The sequence below is a fragment of the Uloborus diversus genome, chromosome 4 (assembly GCF_026930045.1).
Source record: "Uloborus diversus isolate 005 chromosome 4, Udiv.v.3.1, whole genome shotgun sequence".
In the NCBI taxonomy this organism is placed as follows: Eukaryota; Metazoa; Arthropoda; class Arachnida; order Araneae; family Uloboridae; genus Uloborus; species Uloborus diversus.
The window spans coordinates 177,616,799-177,635,637 of NC_072734.1; the positions used below are offsets into that span (position 1 = coordinate 177,616,799).

Here is an 18,839-nt window from a genome sequence, read left to right on the forward strand (position 1 = left end):
CCACTCCTAAAAAAAATAAATAATCATTTTTTTTTCGTACTATTTTCTTGTGTTTCAGTTATGAATTTGAAACAACCTTTTTTAAATAATTTCTTTAAGTTTAATATTTTAAAAAAATTACTTAAATCGGTGCTCTTTCATCGTTTAACGCTTCTGCCGATGACACCACAAATGATGAAATGCTATTCCGTATTGCCATTCACGGTTCAAAATATTTAATTGGCATCTTTACTCACGTGTATTGGCAGCGGTAGGGTTGATAGCAAGCGCAGAGCGCAATTTTAATTCGCTGTTTGATTATCGTAATGTGGAAACGTAGTAGAAAGATGCGGCAAATTGCATCATTTGTGACGTCATAAAGACCACGCATTGTATGAAAAATCGGACATTTAAAAAAATTAATTTAAAAAAACTGTTGGGAAAATGAAAATATTTTCTGGGTTCTTGTTATTTTGTTTGCTCATTCGATCCATTTCAGTATTTCAATGACTAAAAGTAGTACTTTTGACTGAAGGAAACCACCCCATTACAATTGTAAATTTCATATTTATAATCCATACTCACATACTCAATTTCAAGTAGGTTTTAGTGGAACGAAATGTAAGATATTTTCTTCTTAAAGTTAAATCCTTAGCTTATTGAAAAATTTTAACCTTTTTTTTGCGAAAAGGAATGGATATTTAAATGACGAAAGTAAAAATAATTTGTGTGTGTATTGTGTATTTCGTTCACAATCAAACAACAAGCAGTCTTTTTGATAATTGCCGATTTAGGAAATTACTATTTTATTTTTCTGATTAGGGATGCTGATTCGATGAGACATAATTTGAATTCAAAACGACAAAATTCAAATTAATGCCATGGACTGGATGATGGAAATTTCTTCTTTTTTTCACTTTATATCACTACAATATAGTTCTGACACTAAGTTTGACATGCATTTTGACGATGGAATTATTTTCTTTGAGCTTATTCCTTATCTTCTTTCCCGGAAATCGGCAAATTTCAAGTTCATTCGAGTGTGGCATCATTTCAGCGTTAAACTTTCAACTCTCCAAAGAGTTGATATTTGTTTCCCCGCTATCATTACTTTTTCACAGACGTTCAATTCGCTTCTGGCCGATTTTTAAAGATTCTCAGCAAACAAGAACATGCTTCGCCGGAAAATTTAATGAACAGCGCCATCAGTAGGAACGTTTTCATTTAATCAGCTGGCTGCTCATTACTTGGGGAGAAGAGTCGAAGTGAACCCACACGGGATCGCAGACGAGAAATAAAAAGAAACGAAAAAATAGTTCTTCGGTTAAAGTCACAGTTAAAGGAGGAAAGGAAAAAAAAAAACTGGTCGAGAACTTTAATTAAAGCTGGCAACAGCTGCTCGTCTGTTAGCATTGATAATGACGTCTCGAGCTGTAGTCGACATGACAGTTATCTTCTGCTAGATTCTTCTTATTATTGTACTGACTAATTACGTCTTTTATTTTCATTCACTTAGCGCGGGAAATGCATGGACAATATGTTTCTATTTGTCGTCGGGATTATATCGATCAGCACCCGACCAAAGCATTAATTACGTGCATTCAACTTCAGGTCTTTCATTCTTTCTTGATAAAAAGGAAAAGGCAGGAGGAATATAGGAAAATAAAAAAAAGTTTTCTAATAACGTTCATTAAAATTCAGTGTCTTTCGAAAAGAAAAAAAATTACCGTTGCGTAAAATTAGTCTCTACACCGAGTTATTTTGCATGTATAAAAATCATCTTAAATTACTATCATGTCAGGTGATTTGATAAGAAAAAAAAAGTCGAACTAGTAAGATTATTTGAAAAGAAAACTCTGAAAAGTGTTTTTACTTGTTTAATGCTAGCTTTATTTTTTCCCATATTTTGCCGGAATAAAAAAGCATATTTTTCGTAAGAAGTTTTGTGATTTTTTAATTAATATTTCCAGACTCTTTTTTACTCTTCTTACACTCATTAGATTATTTTTCTGATACATTTTGACTCATTAACATCGAGAAGAAGATCTGGGAAAAAACGGAAAAGAAATATATAAAAACCTACATGAGAAAAATTTAACTATGTTCTGAATGACAAAAAACAAAATGTTGTGAGATGCAAGTTTTCTTCGTCATTAGCACAAAACCGTTTTCTTATCATGAATAAAATGAAATTTTTGAGATTTTTTTTTCCTTTTTACTTCCTTTTACGAAGTAAGGGAAGTATTATATTTGCAAAAAAAATTTCCTTCAAAATTCGGTCTTAATTTCCATTTTGCTCACCCCCAAATGAATGTTGAGTTTTTTTTTTTTTTTTTTCAACCCGACCACACGTGGATGTATGCCTAGGAACGCGCAGACACCCGAAATATCCATTTTGACGATCCCAGAGTTAGTTACAACGAGTTTTCTCGTGACGTCCGTATGTACGGATGTATGTGCGTATGTGTGTATGTGTGTATATACATATGTGCGCATGTGTGTATTTATCTCGCATAACTCAAAAACGGTATGTCCTAGAAAGTTGAAATTTGGTACGTCGACAACTAGTGGGGTCTAGTTGTGCACCTTCCCTTTTGGTTGGTTGCATTTGGATATTCCTAAGGGGGTCTTTTACACCTTTTTTGGGGGAAATCATTGTTAATTTCAGTACTAATTGAAGTGGTGTTATAATTTGTCAAATACTTGGAAATATATCGCTTACCTTTGGTCGCCAAGTTTTGTCGCCAACTTGGAGAAAAGTTTGGCGATTTTTATTTTTTTTTAATTTTCAAATCTGGTTTTAATTTGGCCAATATTGGTGATATTTAAAGAGTTATTGAATAACATTAAAATTGCCAATAATGGGTAAATAATTCTGTGTGAAACTTTTTTTTGCTTCTGTTCGCAAGACACTATGGGTGAAAATATTTAGTGTTTCGATGCAGTCATGTGATGCTCACATCCGCTTGTTTCTACAAATTTTGGGGTATTTAAAAAAACACATGCATGTCTCGAAAATTGAAAACAATATCAAAGAGAGTATTTTAGAAAATGCAGCGAAATTTTCTTTGACTCTCCGAAACTAGATGGATGATGAAACATTTACCATAAATTTGGTATCTCAGAGACAGAACGATGTAAGTTCAAAAACTAATTTTCCGTTTTTTAGTGCATTGCATGTAGAAGCCATTCCGCATCGGGCCATGAAACATCATTCTTAAAAAAAAAAAAAAAAAAAAAACTTTTCAATTTTTTACCAAGGTAAGCGCGTCCCATCCTTTGCATGCACCAGAAAAAAAGTTTTTCCTCTCTCCTGTAAAATTATCATAATGTGACTTACGTCCTTCTGGCTCAAAGGTACAGAATTATCATATTTTAATCAAAAAGTATTATATAATCTGTACTGTTCTGAATTGCATAAAATTCGCTAAACATACGTTATATACGCAGAATTTGTACATAAATCGGATTAAAAAGGTCATAAATTGTCCCTAGAAATAATCTTTACTAATAATAAAGCTGAAAGTATCTCTGTCTGGAGGATGTCTGGATGTCTGGATCTGTGTGACGCGCATAACGCCTAGACTGTTCGTCCGATTTTCATGAAATTTGGCACAAAGTTAGTTTGTAGCATGGGGGTGTGCACCTCGAAGCGATTTTTCGAAAATTCGATTTTTTTCCATTCCAATTTTAAGAACATTTTCCTAAGCAAAATTATCATAAGATTGACGAGTAAATTACCAAGTTGTCATAACGTGGAACCGTAACATGGGCAAGCCAATTGGCGAGAAATTTAACATAAATTATTTGTAAATATACAGACGAACCAAAAGACCTTTTAATTTTCTACTGCGGGCAACGCCGTGCGGGCACCACTAGTATATAATATAAGTATGAAAATTGTTTACCTGAATTAAATATCATTTACGAAATATTATGTAGGATCATTTGGGGTAAATAAAAACAGAATGTTAATGTTTCAGTTTAAGATCCTTCATCCAATTCCTTTTGCTATATTTTTGGAGAATTTATAAGTTGGAAGAAGCATTAAAGAAATGTAGCAGATGTTGTGAAGAGAGTAGATTATGCATATTTCAGTGTAAAAATTGGTGACCACACTGTAAAAAAAAAAAAAAAAAAAAAAATGTGTAACCTGACTCCTTAATACGTTTTGGCAGTATTATGCACTTAGTGTAACCTTATTCTGACGAGTAGTTTCCTCCATACAATGGAGTGATTTAACTGATAAAACTGGTGCAACGTTAAGAGCGTTACACCAGTTTATCAGTTACTCCATTGCTGTGGAGGCAGCTCAGCTGCCACCACTTTTACGGAGTAAGTTACAAATCTTTTTAACAGTGCAGGATAAGTCACGGACTCCACATAATGTGTACCGCCCTTGGGAGGAAGATTTCAGAAAGTTTTCAAAAGGCAAAAAACTGTCTTTCCTTTTCGGAAAAGGAAAACTGAGCATTAAAGATACATATGAGCCCATGCTATATTAAGCAATGGTAACTGTTGTAATTATAAACATATATAGATATGATTAGCATGTAATTTCCAACTGCTTGATGCTAAAATTAGTTTTTAAATAATAAACTTACAGATATTTTGAAACGACATTCTTTCTCCTAGAATCTGCAAAATAGGCTTTTTTGCCCATATATTTAAGCTTATTCATTTACTTCTCACTGCCTCAAATATTTTGCATTATGTTTTTTGCGCACCTACTTTTTTTATTCTTTTTGTTGTTGTTGTTATTTTAATATTTTTGTTACATTTTGAGCTGCTGCTTCAAGTGCCTGAATTCCATTGATTTTTTAGATTTAAATTATTATACACTAGAAAATCGCCCGTCAATGTATGACGGGTGAAAATTGCTTCTACATTCGAACGAAACCATTGCCTGTTTGGTGATATTTTGAAAGTTGAAATTTTAATCCTAACTCCAGTGGATGAGCCCTAAACTTCAGTAGATAGCGTTCATTGTTCCCCCCTTTCTCATTCTCCTAAAGTGAGACTTACCAGTAAAACATTCAAGTTACCGAATCCAGTTCAGCCTTGTTAAAATAAAGCAATTCCCTGCATGTCAAACATTTCCAAAAATATCAAATTATTATAAAAATCAAATTATCATGCTATGGCGCGAGTTTCATTGTTGATGACGTCAGAACGTTACTCAATCAGTGAATTGGCTATTATATATATGTGAGGATATGAGTGTGTGTGCGCGTGTGAGTGCATTTATGCAACAACAAAAAAAGAACCACTTTAGCTGTTGAAATATTTAATGCTCATTAGAGAGTCACAAAAAAAAAAAAAAAAAATCATTGTAAATCTTTAGTTTAAACAAAAAAGGAAAGAAATCATTGCTTTACACTTCTTATAATGAATTAGGCAATAATGTTGCAGATATATCTTGCTGAAAAAAAAGAAAATCGCTTTGGATTTTGGGCAGAAAAAGATAATAAAAAAAACAATAAAGCTTTTTTTTAAGCAAATCACCATTATAAAAGAGAAATATGTACTCTTGAGACAGATAAATGAGCAAAGTAATCAAAAAGAAAATGAAAGATCTTGTGTACTTAAATGCAAATGCACACACACAATTTCTTTCCCATTCTTGTTAAAAGAAAAAACGAAAAAAAAAAAACATTAAAAAACTGCTACTGCATTCTGAAAATTAATTAGATTTGTGAAAAGCTTCGCTTACAGGAAATGTTGATATTAAAATAAATTGTTCTTTGTTCCATCTTCTTCTTTGTTCGGGAAAAGAAAACTGTTGAAACAGAACTTTTTTTCCGCCATTATCGTCCGCCATCGAATATTCCGAGACTAACGTGTCATCTCATAAAAGGGTAATTATGAGAGTTGTCTAATTAATTATTTACCTCATTATATTATTACTTATTGATCGCGTTTCCTCTTTTAGCATGTCCAAACTTCGTAATTTGTGTTTGCTATCTCCCGACGAAGGAGATATTAGCAAGGCAGCCAGAACATAAATCACTTCTCCATTAGCACTATTTTAGGAGTTTTTTCCGTTTTCTACTCTGCATCTCCTTAATAGGCTTCGCTGTTGAACAATGCACAAGTGTAATGGTTCTAAATGCATGACCCTAATAGTTTTAAGGGCTCGTGTTTATACTTATTATAGGTTGCGTTTTTCCTCCTGACTTTCAGTGCCCTTTCATCGATTGATCCAATTCCCCTGTATTGAAATGAATGCTCGTTTTCACTTGACACTAATTTAAATGGACGCTTGACATGGGTATTTCCTTTTTCAAGTGTGGAGGCTTGTGAATATCATTAAGACCCAAAATGGCAGAGTGACGAAATGTAAGGCTGTGTTGGCCTGATCGGTAGGGCACAGGACTTGTCACCGGAGAGTTCCGGTTTTGATCCTAGCCGATCGAAGAGCCTCCATCTTCATTAATGGAGACTGGGGGAAGTTACAGTGGTGGTAAAAAAAAATTGCATCAACCGCGCCGCAAAGGAGAGGAATATCATCCCGACTGCATTCAACATCTGTCAAGCATCACGTATCCCAGATGATTTGGGGATGTATTTCTGATCAAGGAATTGGTGGGCTTCACTTTGTGCAAGGAACAGTAAACGCTGAGGTATGGCGCTCAGGCTCATATTGGCATTTTGGAGGAGAAATTGTTTCCTACTATCCGGGATCACTTTACTTCAGTTCCAAACGTCATTTTCCAGGATGATTCTGCTCCGTGCCATAGGGCAAAACAGGTGAGTAACAATTTAAAAACCTTTATCCTGCCGTTAGACTTGAATTGAAATGTGGTTAAGTAATTTTTTCCTCTAAACTCACACGCAGGTTCAGAAATGAAAAAATGAGCATGGAGTCAGCAGTTTGCCTTGGCCCGGAAACAGCCGCGATCTAAGTAAACAATGATCGAATTCCTACTGTTAAGTGTTTATTTCATAAGTTTTGAAGAATTTCACATACATTCATCGTTAATCGGTCGACCAAACCTTCTCACATAATCCCATTGCTGTGAAAATGCGAGGGTGATGCAATTTTTTTTTTTTTTTTACCAGCACTGTAAATATGTCCGTGGTCACAAAATCCTCCAAGTGGAACGATACCGCTGTGGGTGCTGGACGAGGGATTCTTCGGTTTCTGGTCTGGATCAGAAAATCAGAGCTACCTTCAGGGTTCAATCCAACTGGTTGAATCAAAAATAGTGGTAGGTATAGGAAAACCTGGTGTGAAAAAAGACTAAATTTGACCCTTACGTGAAAGTTGTATGACGATCACATATCATCACAGTAAATGCATCAACAGGTTGAAGCTACTTGTGAACGCCAGTCTCTGCGGTGGCAGCACAAAGTGATGTTCAGGGGTGCTTTGATAGGAGGTCACAAGAGGTCACTGCGACCTCCTAAAAATGTCTGAAGATTCGGCAAATTTGAAATTAGAAGGTACCAGTGTGAATTCAGCGAGAACTGGTTGTGGAAGTAAAGAAAGCAACGTGATACTTGGCAATACTGTTGCCTGATTGATGATGGGATGGCGAAAACAGCCCCAATCAGATAAGAGAAATGTTTCTGAGAAGAATCGCCAATCCAATGAGTAATTTATGGAAATGCTAAATCTTGGCGCCAAACAGCAAACCCCTTTGTTTACTTCCATTATCAAATATCCCTCAGTGCACTATAGTTAAGAATTAAGTTTTTCTCCACACTAGTAACATACATTCTATGCCTGTGCTATGTGTACATAATCATATTTTACTATTCGGTAAAATTTGAACTTAAATTCCGCAAATTGAGAATTTTCCCCCGCACAAAAATTTAAGTTCAGTCCGCCCCTAGTGATGTTGCAGCAATGTCTTCAAAATCTCACAAAGTGACTGGTCACAGACTAATTGTTTCTGCAATGCTGCAGTGACGACGCACGATAAATATTACGCGTCATTAGTGGAGAGTTAGGGAAATTAATTAAGGTTTATGTAAGATTTGGTGTTTAACTGGTATAAAACATTTACAAAAATGTTATGCCTTTTAGTTCAAAATAAGTTAGCACATATTTTTTCTGTACTTGAAAGTGTAGTTTATACGGAACCCTACAAATCATAAGCTCACTATTATTAGAGTTTTTTCCGAAAATTGTTGTGAGGGAGACTTTTTTTTTGTTTTACGGTGCAAATGGTTAACACTCTATAACACATAAATAGTAGCCGATGATCCCACGTGCTTCAAAAATGAAACTGGCGCCACGGTATGGTAATTTGATAATATGTTTTAGTGTTGTTTAACATGCAGGGAAACGCTTTATTGTGACAAGGCTGAACTCGATCCGGTCACTTATCTGTTTTACTGATAAGACTGTCATTTCAGGGGAATGAAGAAACGAGAAAATGGTCAACAATGAACGCTACCTACTGGAGTTTAAGGTTTATCTACTAGAGTTAGGGTTACCATTTCAACAATCAAAATATCACCAAACACGCAATGGCTTCGTTCAAATTAATGTAGAAGCAATTTTCATCCGTCATACCTTGACGGGCGATTTTCCAGTTTGAAATAATCGCAGAAAATATTTTGTTATCTGAGACAGTGAGAAGCAAAGGGATGTAAGTGGCAAAATTAAAAATTTGGAGATAACCAGTACACATGGTAGCTGAACCTCTCCTCTATCTTGGGGCAAGAGATGGAACTAGTGGCCTTGGTAGTTGCTGTTAACAGCATGATTTAGAAAAGAAATTCAATTAACGCCTACCTAGGATGTTATCTTTAAACGTGTTTTACTCAAAAGTTGAAAATGTTCGCTTACATCCCTTTGCTTCTCACTGCCTCATCTGTTTTAGAAGGAAGATGGTTTAATAATGTCAATGACGCGTAACGCATATAATTCAGCGAGCCAGAGAGAAGTGAATTTCACTTTTGGATCACAAATAGACGAAATATGGATGTTATTTCAAAGAATCATATCTAATGTAAAAGGGATGTTAATTCAGATATTTGTTTTGATATGCGCACTCATTCGTTAGTTCGATCCGAAACGGAGAAAGCCACTCCGCGAACTTTCCTTTTACTCATTGTACAGTAAGTTATCTTACTGTACAATGGACTTCCATTTTAGTCAACAGTGCAGCATTGCAAGTAAAAGCCAACAGAATGCTTGGATTTATCAATAGATCTATTTCAAACAAATCTAAGAAGGTTCTTCTGCCTTTATGCAGGAGTTTAGTAAGACCCCAATTGGAGTATGTTGTGCAGTTTTGGTAGCCTTATCTGAGGAAAGGTATTTGTGTATTGGAAAGGGTTCAAAGAAGGGTAAGTAGACTAGTAAGGGGACTTTCAGATTTAGATTATGATACCAGACTTAATAGGCTTAATATGTATAGCCTGGAGCAAAGGAGGATCAGAGGGGACATGATTCAGTTTTTTAAATTTAGCAAAATGAAAGATGTTACGGGGGTAAATTTTTGCACAGAAAGCAGGAGGAGGGGTCATTGTTTTAAGTTGTTCAGGCTAACCTGGAAATAAGGAAAAACTACTAACTTTAGTAGGGTTGTCGGCACTTGGAACAACTTACCGGAAGAGGTGGTAATGAGCAAGGGGGTGAATAGCTTTAAGAGGGCCGTTGATCTTCATTGAGGACTAATAAATTGACTAGGACCAGCCTAGCTGGGATAAGAGCCTGTTGCTGGTCGTCACATTTGTATTTGTATTTGTAAGTTAGGGTGGAGCATATTTTTGAAGTATGAAAATATCATCTTCTCACCCCCTAATTTGGTTCCTTTCTAATGAGAAAAAAAGAAAAAAAAAGTAAAATTTTAGCATGATCTAGCAACATTTAGAGGTAGCTCAACGATGAGGAAGTTTTTAATGTAAATATTTATATATGCAGCACATGAGAATTTGATTAAGTAATAACAGTTAGAAAATACATTTATTATAACTTCCAATTTTAAGCCATTCAAGACATTACTAGACTATGTAAAACTATAAGTAAAATAATAAAAAGAGGAAAAAATCAGATGACCCATTTTCTAAGATTTTTTTAAAATTAAGTTTATAGAAATTATGGATATTTCGGATCACATTTGAAGATTTTTTTTACTATTAAGACTGGGTTTGGTTCTTATTGGTTTCAGATAACATAATGCTATGTAAAATGAAGTTCCTGCTGAAGTAGAAATTACTGTAAAAAATCAGTGTTGAGCTGAACTGAATTAAAAATAAAGTCTTAGAAGTTTTGCTGCAGATAGAGTCAATGATATTATATCAATTGTTGAAATTTCAAGTTCAATATCTTCAATGTAAGAACACTAAACGGAGTAAGGAGGATGACTTTAAACAGATAATGAATATAACTAAAGCCCTGGAAGTAGTAACTGATCATACGAATTCGAAATTACTCTTATAGAAGACTGTAGGTTAACCCGTGATGGAAACCAACAGCAATTCCTATTACAATCTCTTGAAAGTCAAAGTCCTGCTAGCAGAGATAAAAGTTTTATTTTTCGCAAAGACAATACATTTTTAATTTCAAATATATAGCCGATGTGTACAAAAACGTTTAAAAACTTTGAAATTATTGCGATAATTTCAAGCGCATTTGTTACGTTTCGAGAAATCGTAATTTTCACTCTATTTTCTAACTCTAAGCTACCTCTAAATATTTAAGTACATTGTTCAAACTTTTAATGTAACATTTTTATGGTAAATGGAACCAAATAAAAGTGTGAGACATGAAAAAATCAGATTTTTTTTTTCTCACAGCTTTTTCAAGCTCTATACTAATACTCATAAATGTGACTAAAAACGGTGCGTGCAAAGTGCTCCTACTACTGGTAGGAATGTTTCGCGCTTTGGTGTTTCTCAATACTCAAAGGTGGGACATTCAGGGATCGACTAGAAGATTAGTTAACATTTATATATAGAGTATATAGAAGAAAGTTTCGTAATAGCCCCAGTAAATGAGTTAGCGATAAGATATATCCAAGGGTGCCCACCTGGAGGGGGGGGGGTCATAGCGCAGACTGCGACATTGAAATTTTGAGGGGGGGCTGTTTTGAGGGGTACCTTTTTTCATTTTTAAGGGGTTCTTGCTTTTGGGGGATCTTTGCAATATTTAGGGGGTGCGCTTTTAGGGGAGTGAGCACACCTGATGTATCGAAATATTTTTAGTCATTAGGAGGAAATCCGAAGGCAGGGCTGCCCGAAGAGCTGACGTTGCGGCGCCTGGGACGAAAGTTTCCTGCCCCACCCCCCATGCACACAGAAAAATCAAGTTAGTTATAACATCGTCGCATCATAAGCGTGAACGTGTCATACTTGCATTTTTTAAATATTAATGAACGCAACAATCAGAGAGCTATGGATAAACTAAAACGCAAGTAATGAATCTGTTTCTAATATATATTATACATTTAATACTCCAAAAACTTTTCGAAAAATGAAAATGTTTAAAATCTAAATATTTATCTTACAAAATCTTACACTACAAGATAAAAAAGAAACAACTAAAACTGAATTAGTTACTCATATTAATCAAACTAAGAACACAAATAAATAATTTGTTAACTATAAATGGAAAAATGCATTCCTCGAAGTAAATTACATTAAAATTAAATTTCGAACTGGACTCATACAACGATTCCGTTCAAGAGTTTCTCGGTTTTACCTGTACCAATTTAATAACAGCTTTCATTATGTTAATAGCATATAGATGTCTTTTTTTTTGCACCAAATTTTTGCAAGTTTCCGGGTTAAACCCCCCAAATACTCAACAACATCGAAATTCGTTTAAAATTGCGTTTTTGGAGCTTTAATTTCGAAAAATTACTCTCCTAGTATTACAAAATATGGCTTTACTATTGCATTTTAAGTCTTGAGTTTCAGAAAATATTCAGGTAAGGGTCTCAATTTCATCATTCTTTAGTATCACAAGCAATGGGCTTTTTAAACGACAATTGCAAAAATGTAAGTGGAATAGCCCATGAATATAAAATATTGCTTAAGTTTTTTAGACCATAATTTCCTAAAAATTTTTAGGGAAGGACTTCGGATCTTCCTTACCATAAAATGTTCAAAGTTTTTATCTAAAATTGCGTTTTTGAAACTTCAATTTCAAAAATTTGTGTTTGAGGAATTTTTGTGTTGAGAGGAATTGATTTCAATATATATATATATATATATATATATATATATATATATATATATATATATATATATATATATATATATATATATATATATATATATATATATCTTTTAAATCCATCGGGGACGACCCTGTACTCCATCATCCCTTACTCTGACGTCAATAAGCGTGGCCTATAATCGCATTATTAAGACTTCAATTTCTAGAAATTTCCGCTGAGGCTCCTTATACACTTTTCTCCGTAGCATTTGCAAAGAAAGTCTAAAATCGCGTTTTCAAAACTAAAAGCTTCAAAATTTTGGCCGGATACCCCTTTCCTATCATTCTTTCTTTTTTTTTTGTTCAATGCCCCCCCCCCCCCCCAAAAAAAAAACACCTTTTTGTTGGTTACTCAGGGCCAGAATTCCAAGAAATTTGGTGGGAACTTGACAAAGGAGAAGATCCTTTTATTTGAGTCTAAACAATTATATTCTCAGATTTTGTTTCAATGATACAATGGGAACGAATGTTTTGAAGACTGTGAGGGAGGAATATTTTCCTGCATTAGGAAAAAATAGAAAATTATTGCATTGATTCCGTTTCGTGTGCTTATTATGACTGCATCTATGATACACGAAACGAGGGACGCTTTGTGGCGCAGCCTCATTTCGTGGCACCCGGGGCGATGGCCCCGCTCGCCCTCCGCCCCCCTTCCGACGGCCCTGTCCGAAGGTACCCAAAGGAGAAGGTCAGAAAGAAATGGTTTTCATTCAAGAATTTTTTTAGTTAAAAAAAATCAATGTATGCTTGATGTTTCTATCTCAATCACAGCAAAAAAGGTTGAGAAATTTCATTGTTTTGTTTTAACACGCCTACTGTAGATGCAAATATATCTTTCGAACTATACAGATTAAAGAGGAGAAGCTCTTTAACGTGCACTCTGGCGCGAGATCTGCAACGAATTTCGAATTGTGATTATTTGAATTTCATACTTTCAGTTTGGCAACAATAGGTATGTTTTTAAAGAATTTGGCGGTTAGCTCAGCAGCTGTTGTGTTGTGATAAAATGAAGTTATTGTGTTGATTTTCATTTAAGTTTTGAACTTTCCAATCAACAAAGTTTAATCTAATGTTTCTATCAAACTTAAGAACCGAATTTTATGATGTCATATCGGGAAGCCGTGTGCTGCTGTTGGTTGGATGTGACGTAGATGCATTGTGTGCTTGTAAAATTTTGCAGTATTTATTTCAGTGCGATAATGTTCTGTACACTCTTATTCCTGTTTATGGAAAAGTTTCGTTGAACGAAGCATTCAACCTACATAAAGATCAGGCAAAGTTCGTTGTTCTAATAAACTGCGGGGCGACGATTGATATCGTTGAAACATTCGAACCTAGAGAAGAAATAATATTTTTCATTTGTGACAGTAATAGACCTGTTAATATTCTCAATGTGTATAGCGAGTCACAAGTTCGTTTATTGATGAAACCGGAGGATTGTGAGAACATCCCTACATATGATGAAATTTTCAAAGATGATGATTCTGAGGATGAAGAAGATGAGGATGGCAGACTAACCGAAGCTTCCATTCTCAAACGACGTGAGAGAAGGTTGTGGGAAGAAAACCGGGAGAAAATATTGTTCGATTACTACCAACTCAGTTATTTTGGTGAATCTTCTGCTCAAATAATGTTCGACCTTGCTTGGAAAATGTCCCGCGACAATAACGATTTGCTGTGGTGGAGCATAATTGGTTTTTCTGAGCAGTATGTGTTGAAAAAGTGCGAAGAAGAAAAATATGTACTAAATGCTGCTGCTATGCAGGGACATGTGTCACGTCATAATCGTAGCGAAAACGGAATGAGCAATTCGACAAGTTGCATGAAAATCACTTTTGATAAAGATTTAAACTTGGCTCTTTACAGACATTGGTCATTGTATGAAAGCTTGATGTATTCTAAATATACAGCTTGTAAATTTAAACTGTGGAGTCTGAAGGGCACAAAAAGAATGTCGGAATTTCTTGCAGAAATCGGTCTGCCATTGGCACAGTGCAGGCAAAAGTTCTCCTCCATGGATATGGAATATCGAAATAACGTCGGTAAATGGATGGAAGACATGTCCGAGAAGTACAAACTCGATCAAATTGTTTACGGATCATTCGTTTCTCAATTTGGTTTCAAAGGGAAATTCAGTGCAACTGATATCGTTTACGCGATCATTGCTCTTTTGGAATCTGTCGACAAAGAAAAGACCCCGACTGATCGCTTTCCTCGATGCCCTGGACGCTTTGCACAGAGGTGAAGTGAACGCGATCAAAAAAGGCATAGAACTTGCAAAACTGCGAATGGTTGCGATATTTAAGCAGGTTCAAACTTTTATTGATATGAAATACATTATCAATGCTGGGCCTTTCTTATATGCTGTTGTACCGGACAGCACACAGGACATGCAATATTTTAGTCATCCTGGATGTTTATTAATGTTGGCACATTTTGTACTTGAAGCTCATGTTACGATTAGTCGTAATCGTCGTGCCGATACGATGCCCCTGATACTGTTCGCTGTAGATGCGAGTGAGCCTCATCAGTGTCTTGTGGTTGCTATTCCACCATTAGCGGAAGGCACTCCAAAAAATTTCTTCGGAAAAGCTTTCGAGCAAGCAGCTAAGCAGTGCAGGATAACAATTTCACAAGATGTTTTTTGTTCATCTTACATCTATATCAATAAGAATGACCAAAGTAAATTTTTAAATTCTTTGTTTTTGCTTCTTAGTTAAACATTTTTTTAATTCTTTGTTTATGCTCCTTCGTTAAGTATTCTTATATCGGTATAGTGAGAGGATATTTCGATAATTGGGAATCTGGCACGGCCGTCTCATTTTTGGCGTAAATAAATTTTATTTTGGTAATCCTGCTGATTTATGGTAACCCTATGTGAATAGATGTTTCTGATGTTTTGATTTGTAAAGAAAAATACCTCTTGCGCAGGCGCTGAAGCCAAAAATTGACGCCAATGAAGAAAGGTCGCCAGATTCCCAATTATCGAAATCTTCCCGTATAATGATTTATTTTAAATATCTTGATAGCTTTAAGCATAATCAAAGCAAATTTTAAAATTCTTTGTTTTTGCTTCTCTGTTAAACTTTCTTCTTTTAGCATATATGAGTATTTTAAATCTATCGGTAGTTTTAGTGAAATCTTGACTTATTTATTGATTGTTTTTGTAAATAATGTACATTTCTTTCATTATTTTATCATAAGTTATCATAACTTTTCAGCTAAGTTAGTTATGAGTGAGCTCGTAAACTGTCTATTTATTTTTTTACCTTATGAATTATGCTTACATTGAAACTGATTCACATGCTTTGTTCCTAAAATGATCTTGGTTTTATTTTACATTCAATGTGCAAAGTGCAACATTTTTTATGTACAAAATATTTTATGTTCCTTTCTTTATATATAGATTAAACAAAAAAGGTTCAATTTAGTACTCAATTCTTATTACATTAGTAATAGGGTCATTTCACGGTATTTTTGACATTTATGTAGAGTCCGTAACATGACCTTTTTTCGCCATTACTTTTTAATTTACTGTTTGATTAGCATATTATTTTGTTTTGAGCTTTTCCTACCAACACACCAACTCAAATTAAAATAATTTGCAAATCAAACGGTAAATTAAAAAAGTTATGGCAAGAAAAGGTCACGTTACGGACTCTACGTAAATGTCAAAAATACTGTGAAATGGTCTAGTAGTGTTTCCCCTCAAACCATAAAAGAAGCAGGGCACTTTGATTCAAATAAAAGAACACTTTTTGATAGAAGTTTTGTAATAAGTTCTTTCTTTACTTTTTGGTATCCTAGATGCATGCAAAATCCATGCATATTTCAATAGTAATTATTTTTTTAAATAATGAAAATCTTTTTAATGTTAAATTTTAGATATGATGCTGAAAACATCCAGAATTACATTCTAATCAGGTTCTAGTTGATAGGTAATTGCATAAAAGAGTGACATTTCAAGCCCAGTCTTTTGTAAATATTCTCCTTTTGAAGGAAACATTTACTTTTGTGATGAAGGTTTCTTCGAACTTTTAAGGGACAAGGAGAGTGCTTGAAGTTTAACTTACAGAGTTTCAATTTAGGCACAATTTGGGTCTGCTTTGTGGTCCTTCAACAAAATCCTGTTTTAAAGCGTTTGCTTCACAAAATTTCATATTAAAATTAAAGCTTTCGCAAAATTTCATGTGCGAGTTCATTTATATCATCACTTTTAAGCTCAACCAATTTATCAAAATATCAGTCAAGAGAAAATGATCATTCCCAGGGAAACCTTCTAGGCTAAAGAGATATTTGTTAGCTAAACATGACGGTGTGACAGGAAAATAAATAAAAAAATTGGGGGAAAATGGGCTAAAAATAGTCCTTTTTATTGCAAAAATAAAAAAGTTCTTTTTTCCCCCCCACAAAGTGTAGACCTAGAAATAAAAAGCTGAATCGATCCAATAGGAGCAGGGTCCTCCTAAAAAAGCCTGGGGGAAACACTAATTTATAAAAAGCATAGAGTACAATCAGACCTATCAAAGTAAAGGCTAAAAGATAATCGAAATTTTCTTTAGAAGAAAGGAACTATTTTAATTGAGTAATTAGCAAATTTCTAACCAAATATTTGGGAAGGCGTCAACAGTTGTCTTAGATCTCTTCTAATTATTTGTCCTAATTCTATGCTTCACTCTTACGGGTTCGGGATTAAGTTTCATGTTTTAGCCCTGCCTGAGTACAAATGCTGCAACATCTTGGGCTCAAAAGGTCTTAAAAGCTGAACAAAAAAATAAAAAATAAAAAAATAAATAAAATAAATTAAATCACTCTTTTCTATGTATGTATTAAGAAAATACTTTTTGCCAAAGTATGAAAAGCACAGAAAATATCTGCAAGATTTTCAAAGAACTTATTCAATGAAAAATGAATAAATCATTAATTTTTCTTTTTGGATTAGTTTTCAGATTTGGTTCCACAATCTTGCAAAATTTCATCAAATAGAAACTATTTGTAAAATGAATGTTTGTTACTGTGTGGAAATTTAACCAACATTTTTCGGAAAAAACTAAATTTTGTGTCAATCTCGTATGTGAAATTACCTTCAATTTCCACCATTAAGTAAATGTTCTAAAATTCTTGTTTTCCATTTTCAAATTCCTTTTTACTGTTTTGTTGGTTGTGTTTGGTTATATTTCAATTTGCTCATCTAGTCACCTTGATATTTTCATCATTAAAATTGTATAAGAAATGAGAAATTAACATGAATTTTAAGAGTTAAAATACACCATTCAGAATTGTAAATAATGTACATTGATTTTAAATTAAATGATTGTTTGAAATTGGCATTATGTTATGAATTAATATTAGTGTACATAACACATCATTACACAAAGTTTAAAATTCTTATTATTGATGGTTTAGTGCTTAAGTAAAAATGATTGTCGTAATTGGTATAGAGTTGAACCCTCGTTAAAACGAACTCAATTCGCCTTACTCATAGTTCGTCTTATCCGTAAATAAATAAACAGTGAATAATAAGACCAGGATTACATATGCTGTTCATCTTAGCAGCATTTGCTTTGGGCCTGTTCATTAACAATGTTGAACTGTAAAAGGAAGGGAGATGGAGCACACTGGACCGATCATTTATTTTAATGCTTTTTTTTTATTTATGACTAACAAATAACCACCTATGGTTCCACAAATCCTATTAGGAAATCATAGGATTATAGAAACTTGGTTAAAAAAAAATAGCAAAGGTATATTTTATAATTATTTAACAAAAATTATGCTAAAATAATTTCAGCAGAAGATTTATATCATATGTGCACTTTTTTACTGTTTATATTTCCAAATATTCTTCTAAATTTTTGCAGACAATTGTTTTCATACATGCTAATAAAGTTCCTGTATGTAATTTCATTTTCTATAGTTAATTTAGAACACAAAGATACATAACTTTAAGATGTCAATTTTATTGTACTTTTTCTTTGAAATATGTACATGGTATTAGTAATAACAGGATTCTTTGGTTTGGTTTATTGACAACATACATTTTAAGTTCTTGTACTTGGTCTGGATTCTTTTCTTTTTAGAACTGATACATGCGATGCAATAAAAAAAAATGCTTTATCCCCTAGTAAATATTGATGTAACTGTGCATAAAAGTAGCATATCAAAACGTAGTGTCTGCTCAGGAAGTAGCACTTTTATATTCCCAGATAGCATTTAACACATCAGGGCTCGAAAATTATATTGTCTGACATGCCCGGGGCATGTAAAATTTCCGATCGGGCATGAATCTTTTACCCTTACATGCTTGCTGGGCATGTAATTTTTTAAACAAATATTTCTTCCTAAAACTTTATTACTTCATATTTTATTGAAAATTTACCACATCCTTGCAGGAGCTCAAAATTTATTTCAAGCTGTACTGCCGAAATCTTATTGGGACAAACATAAAATCGTTATGAAACGTCGGCAAACTTAGCAAGCGATCTGTTTTAAGTGGTCAAACTGTAAAGAGAATATTTCCGTTTATTACATTATTGATATCCTCCCTTATTAGCAGTTTGATGAGAGTGATAAATGATGGTGTGAATTGGGAGAATTTCAAGCCCTCGACGGACATCAAACATTGGTTGTTTAACTCTGATGGAACAAGACATGTTGCCGGCAGGGTTGGCAAAAACCCGGG

General features: G+C 34.0%; 1 protein-coding gene across 1 annotated transcript; it reads left to right on the plus strand.

Annotated features, from left to right (window-relative positions):
* The first annotated feature begins 13,226 nt into the window (after window positions 1–13,226).
* LOC129221018 (cell division control protein 45 homolog) lies at window positions 13,227–16,218 on the plus strand. The gene is given in 3 exon segments (XM_054855454.1): window positions 13,227–14,363; window positions 14,365–14,839; window positions 16,157–16,218. Coding segments are annotated over 3 exon segments (1,674 nt in total).
* Window positions 16,219–18,839: the final 2,621 nt, after the last annotated feature.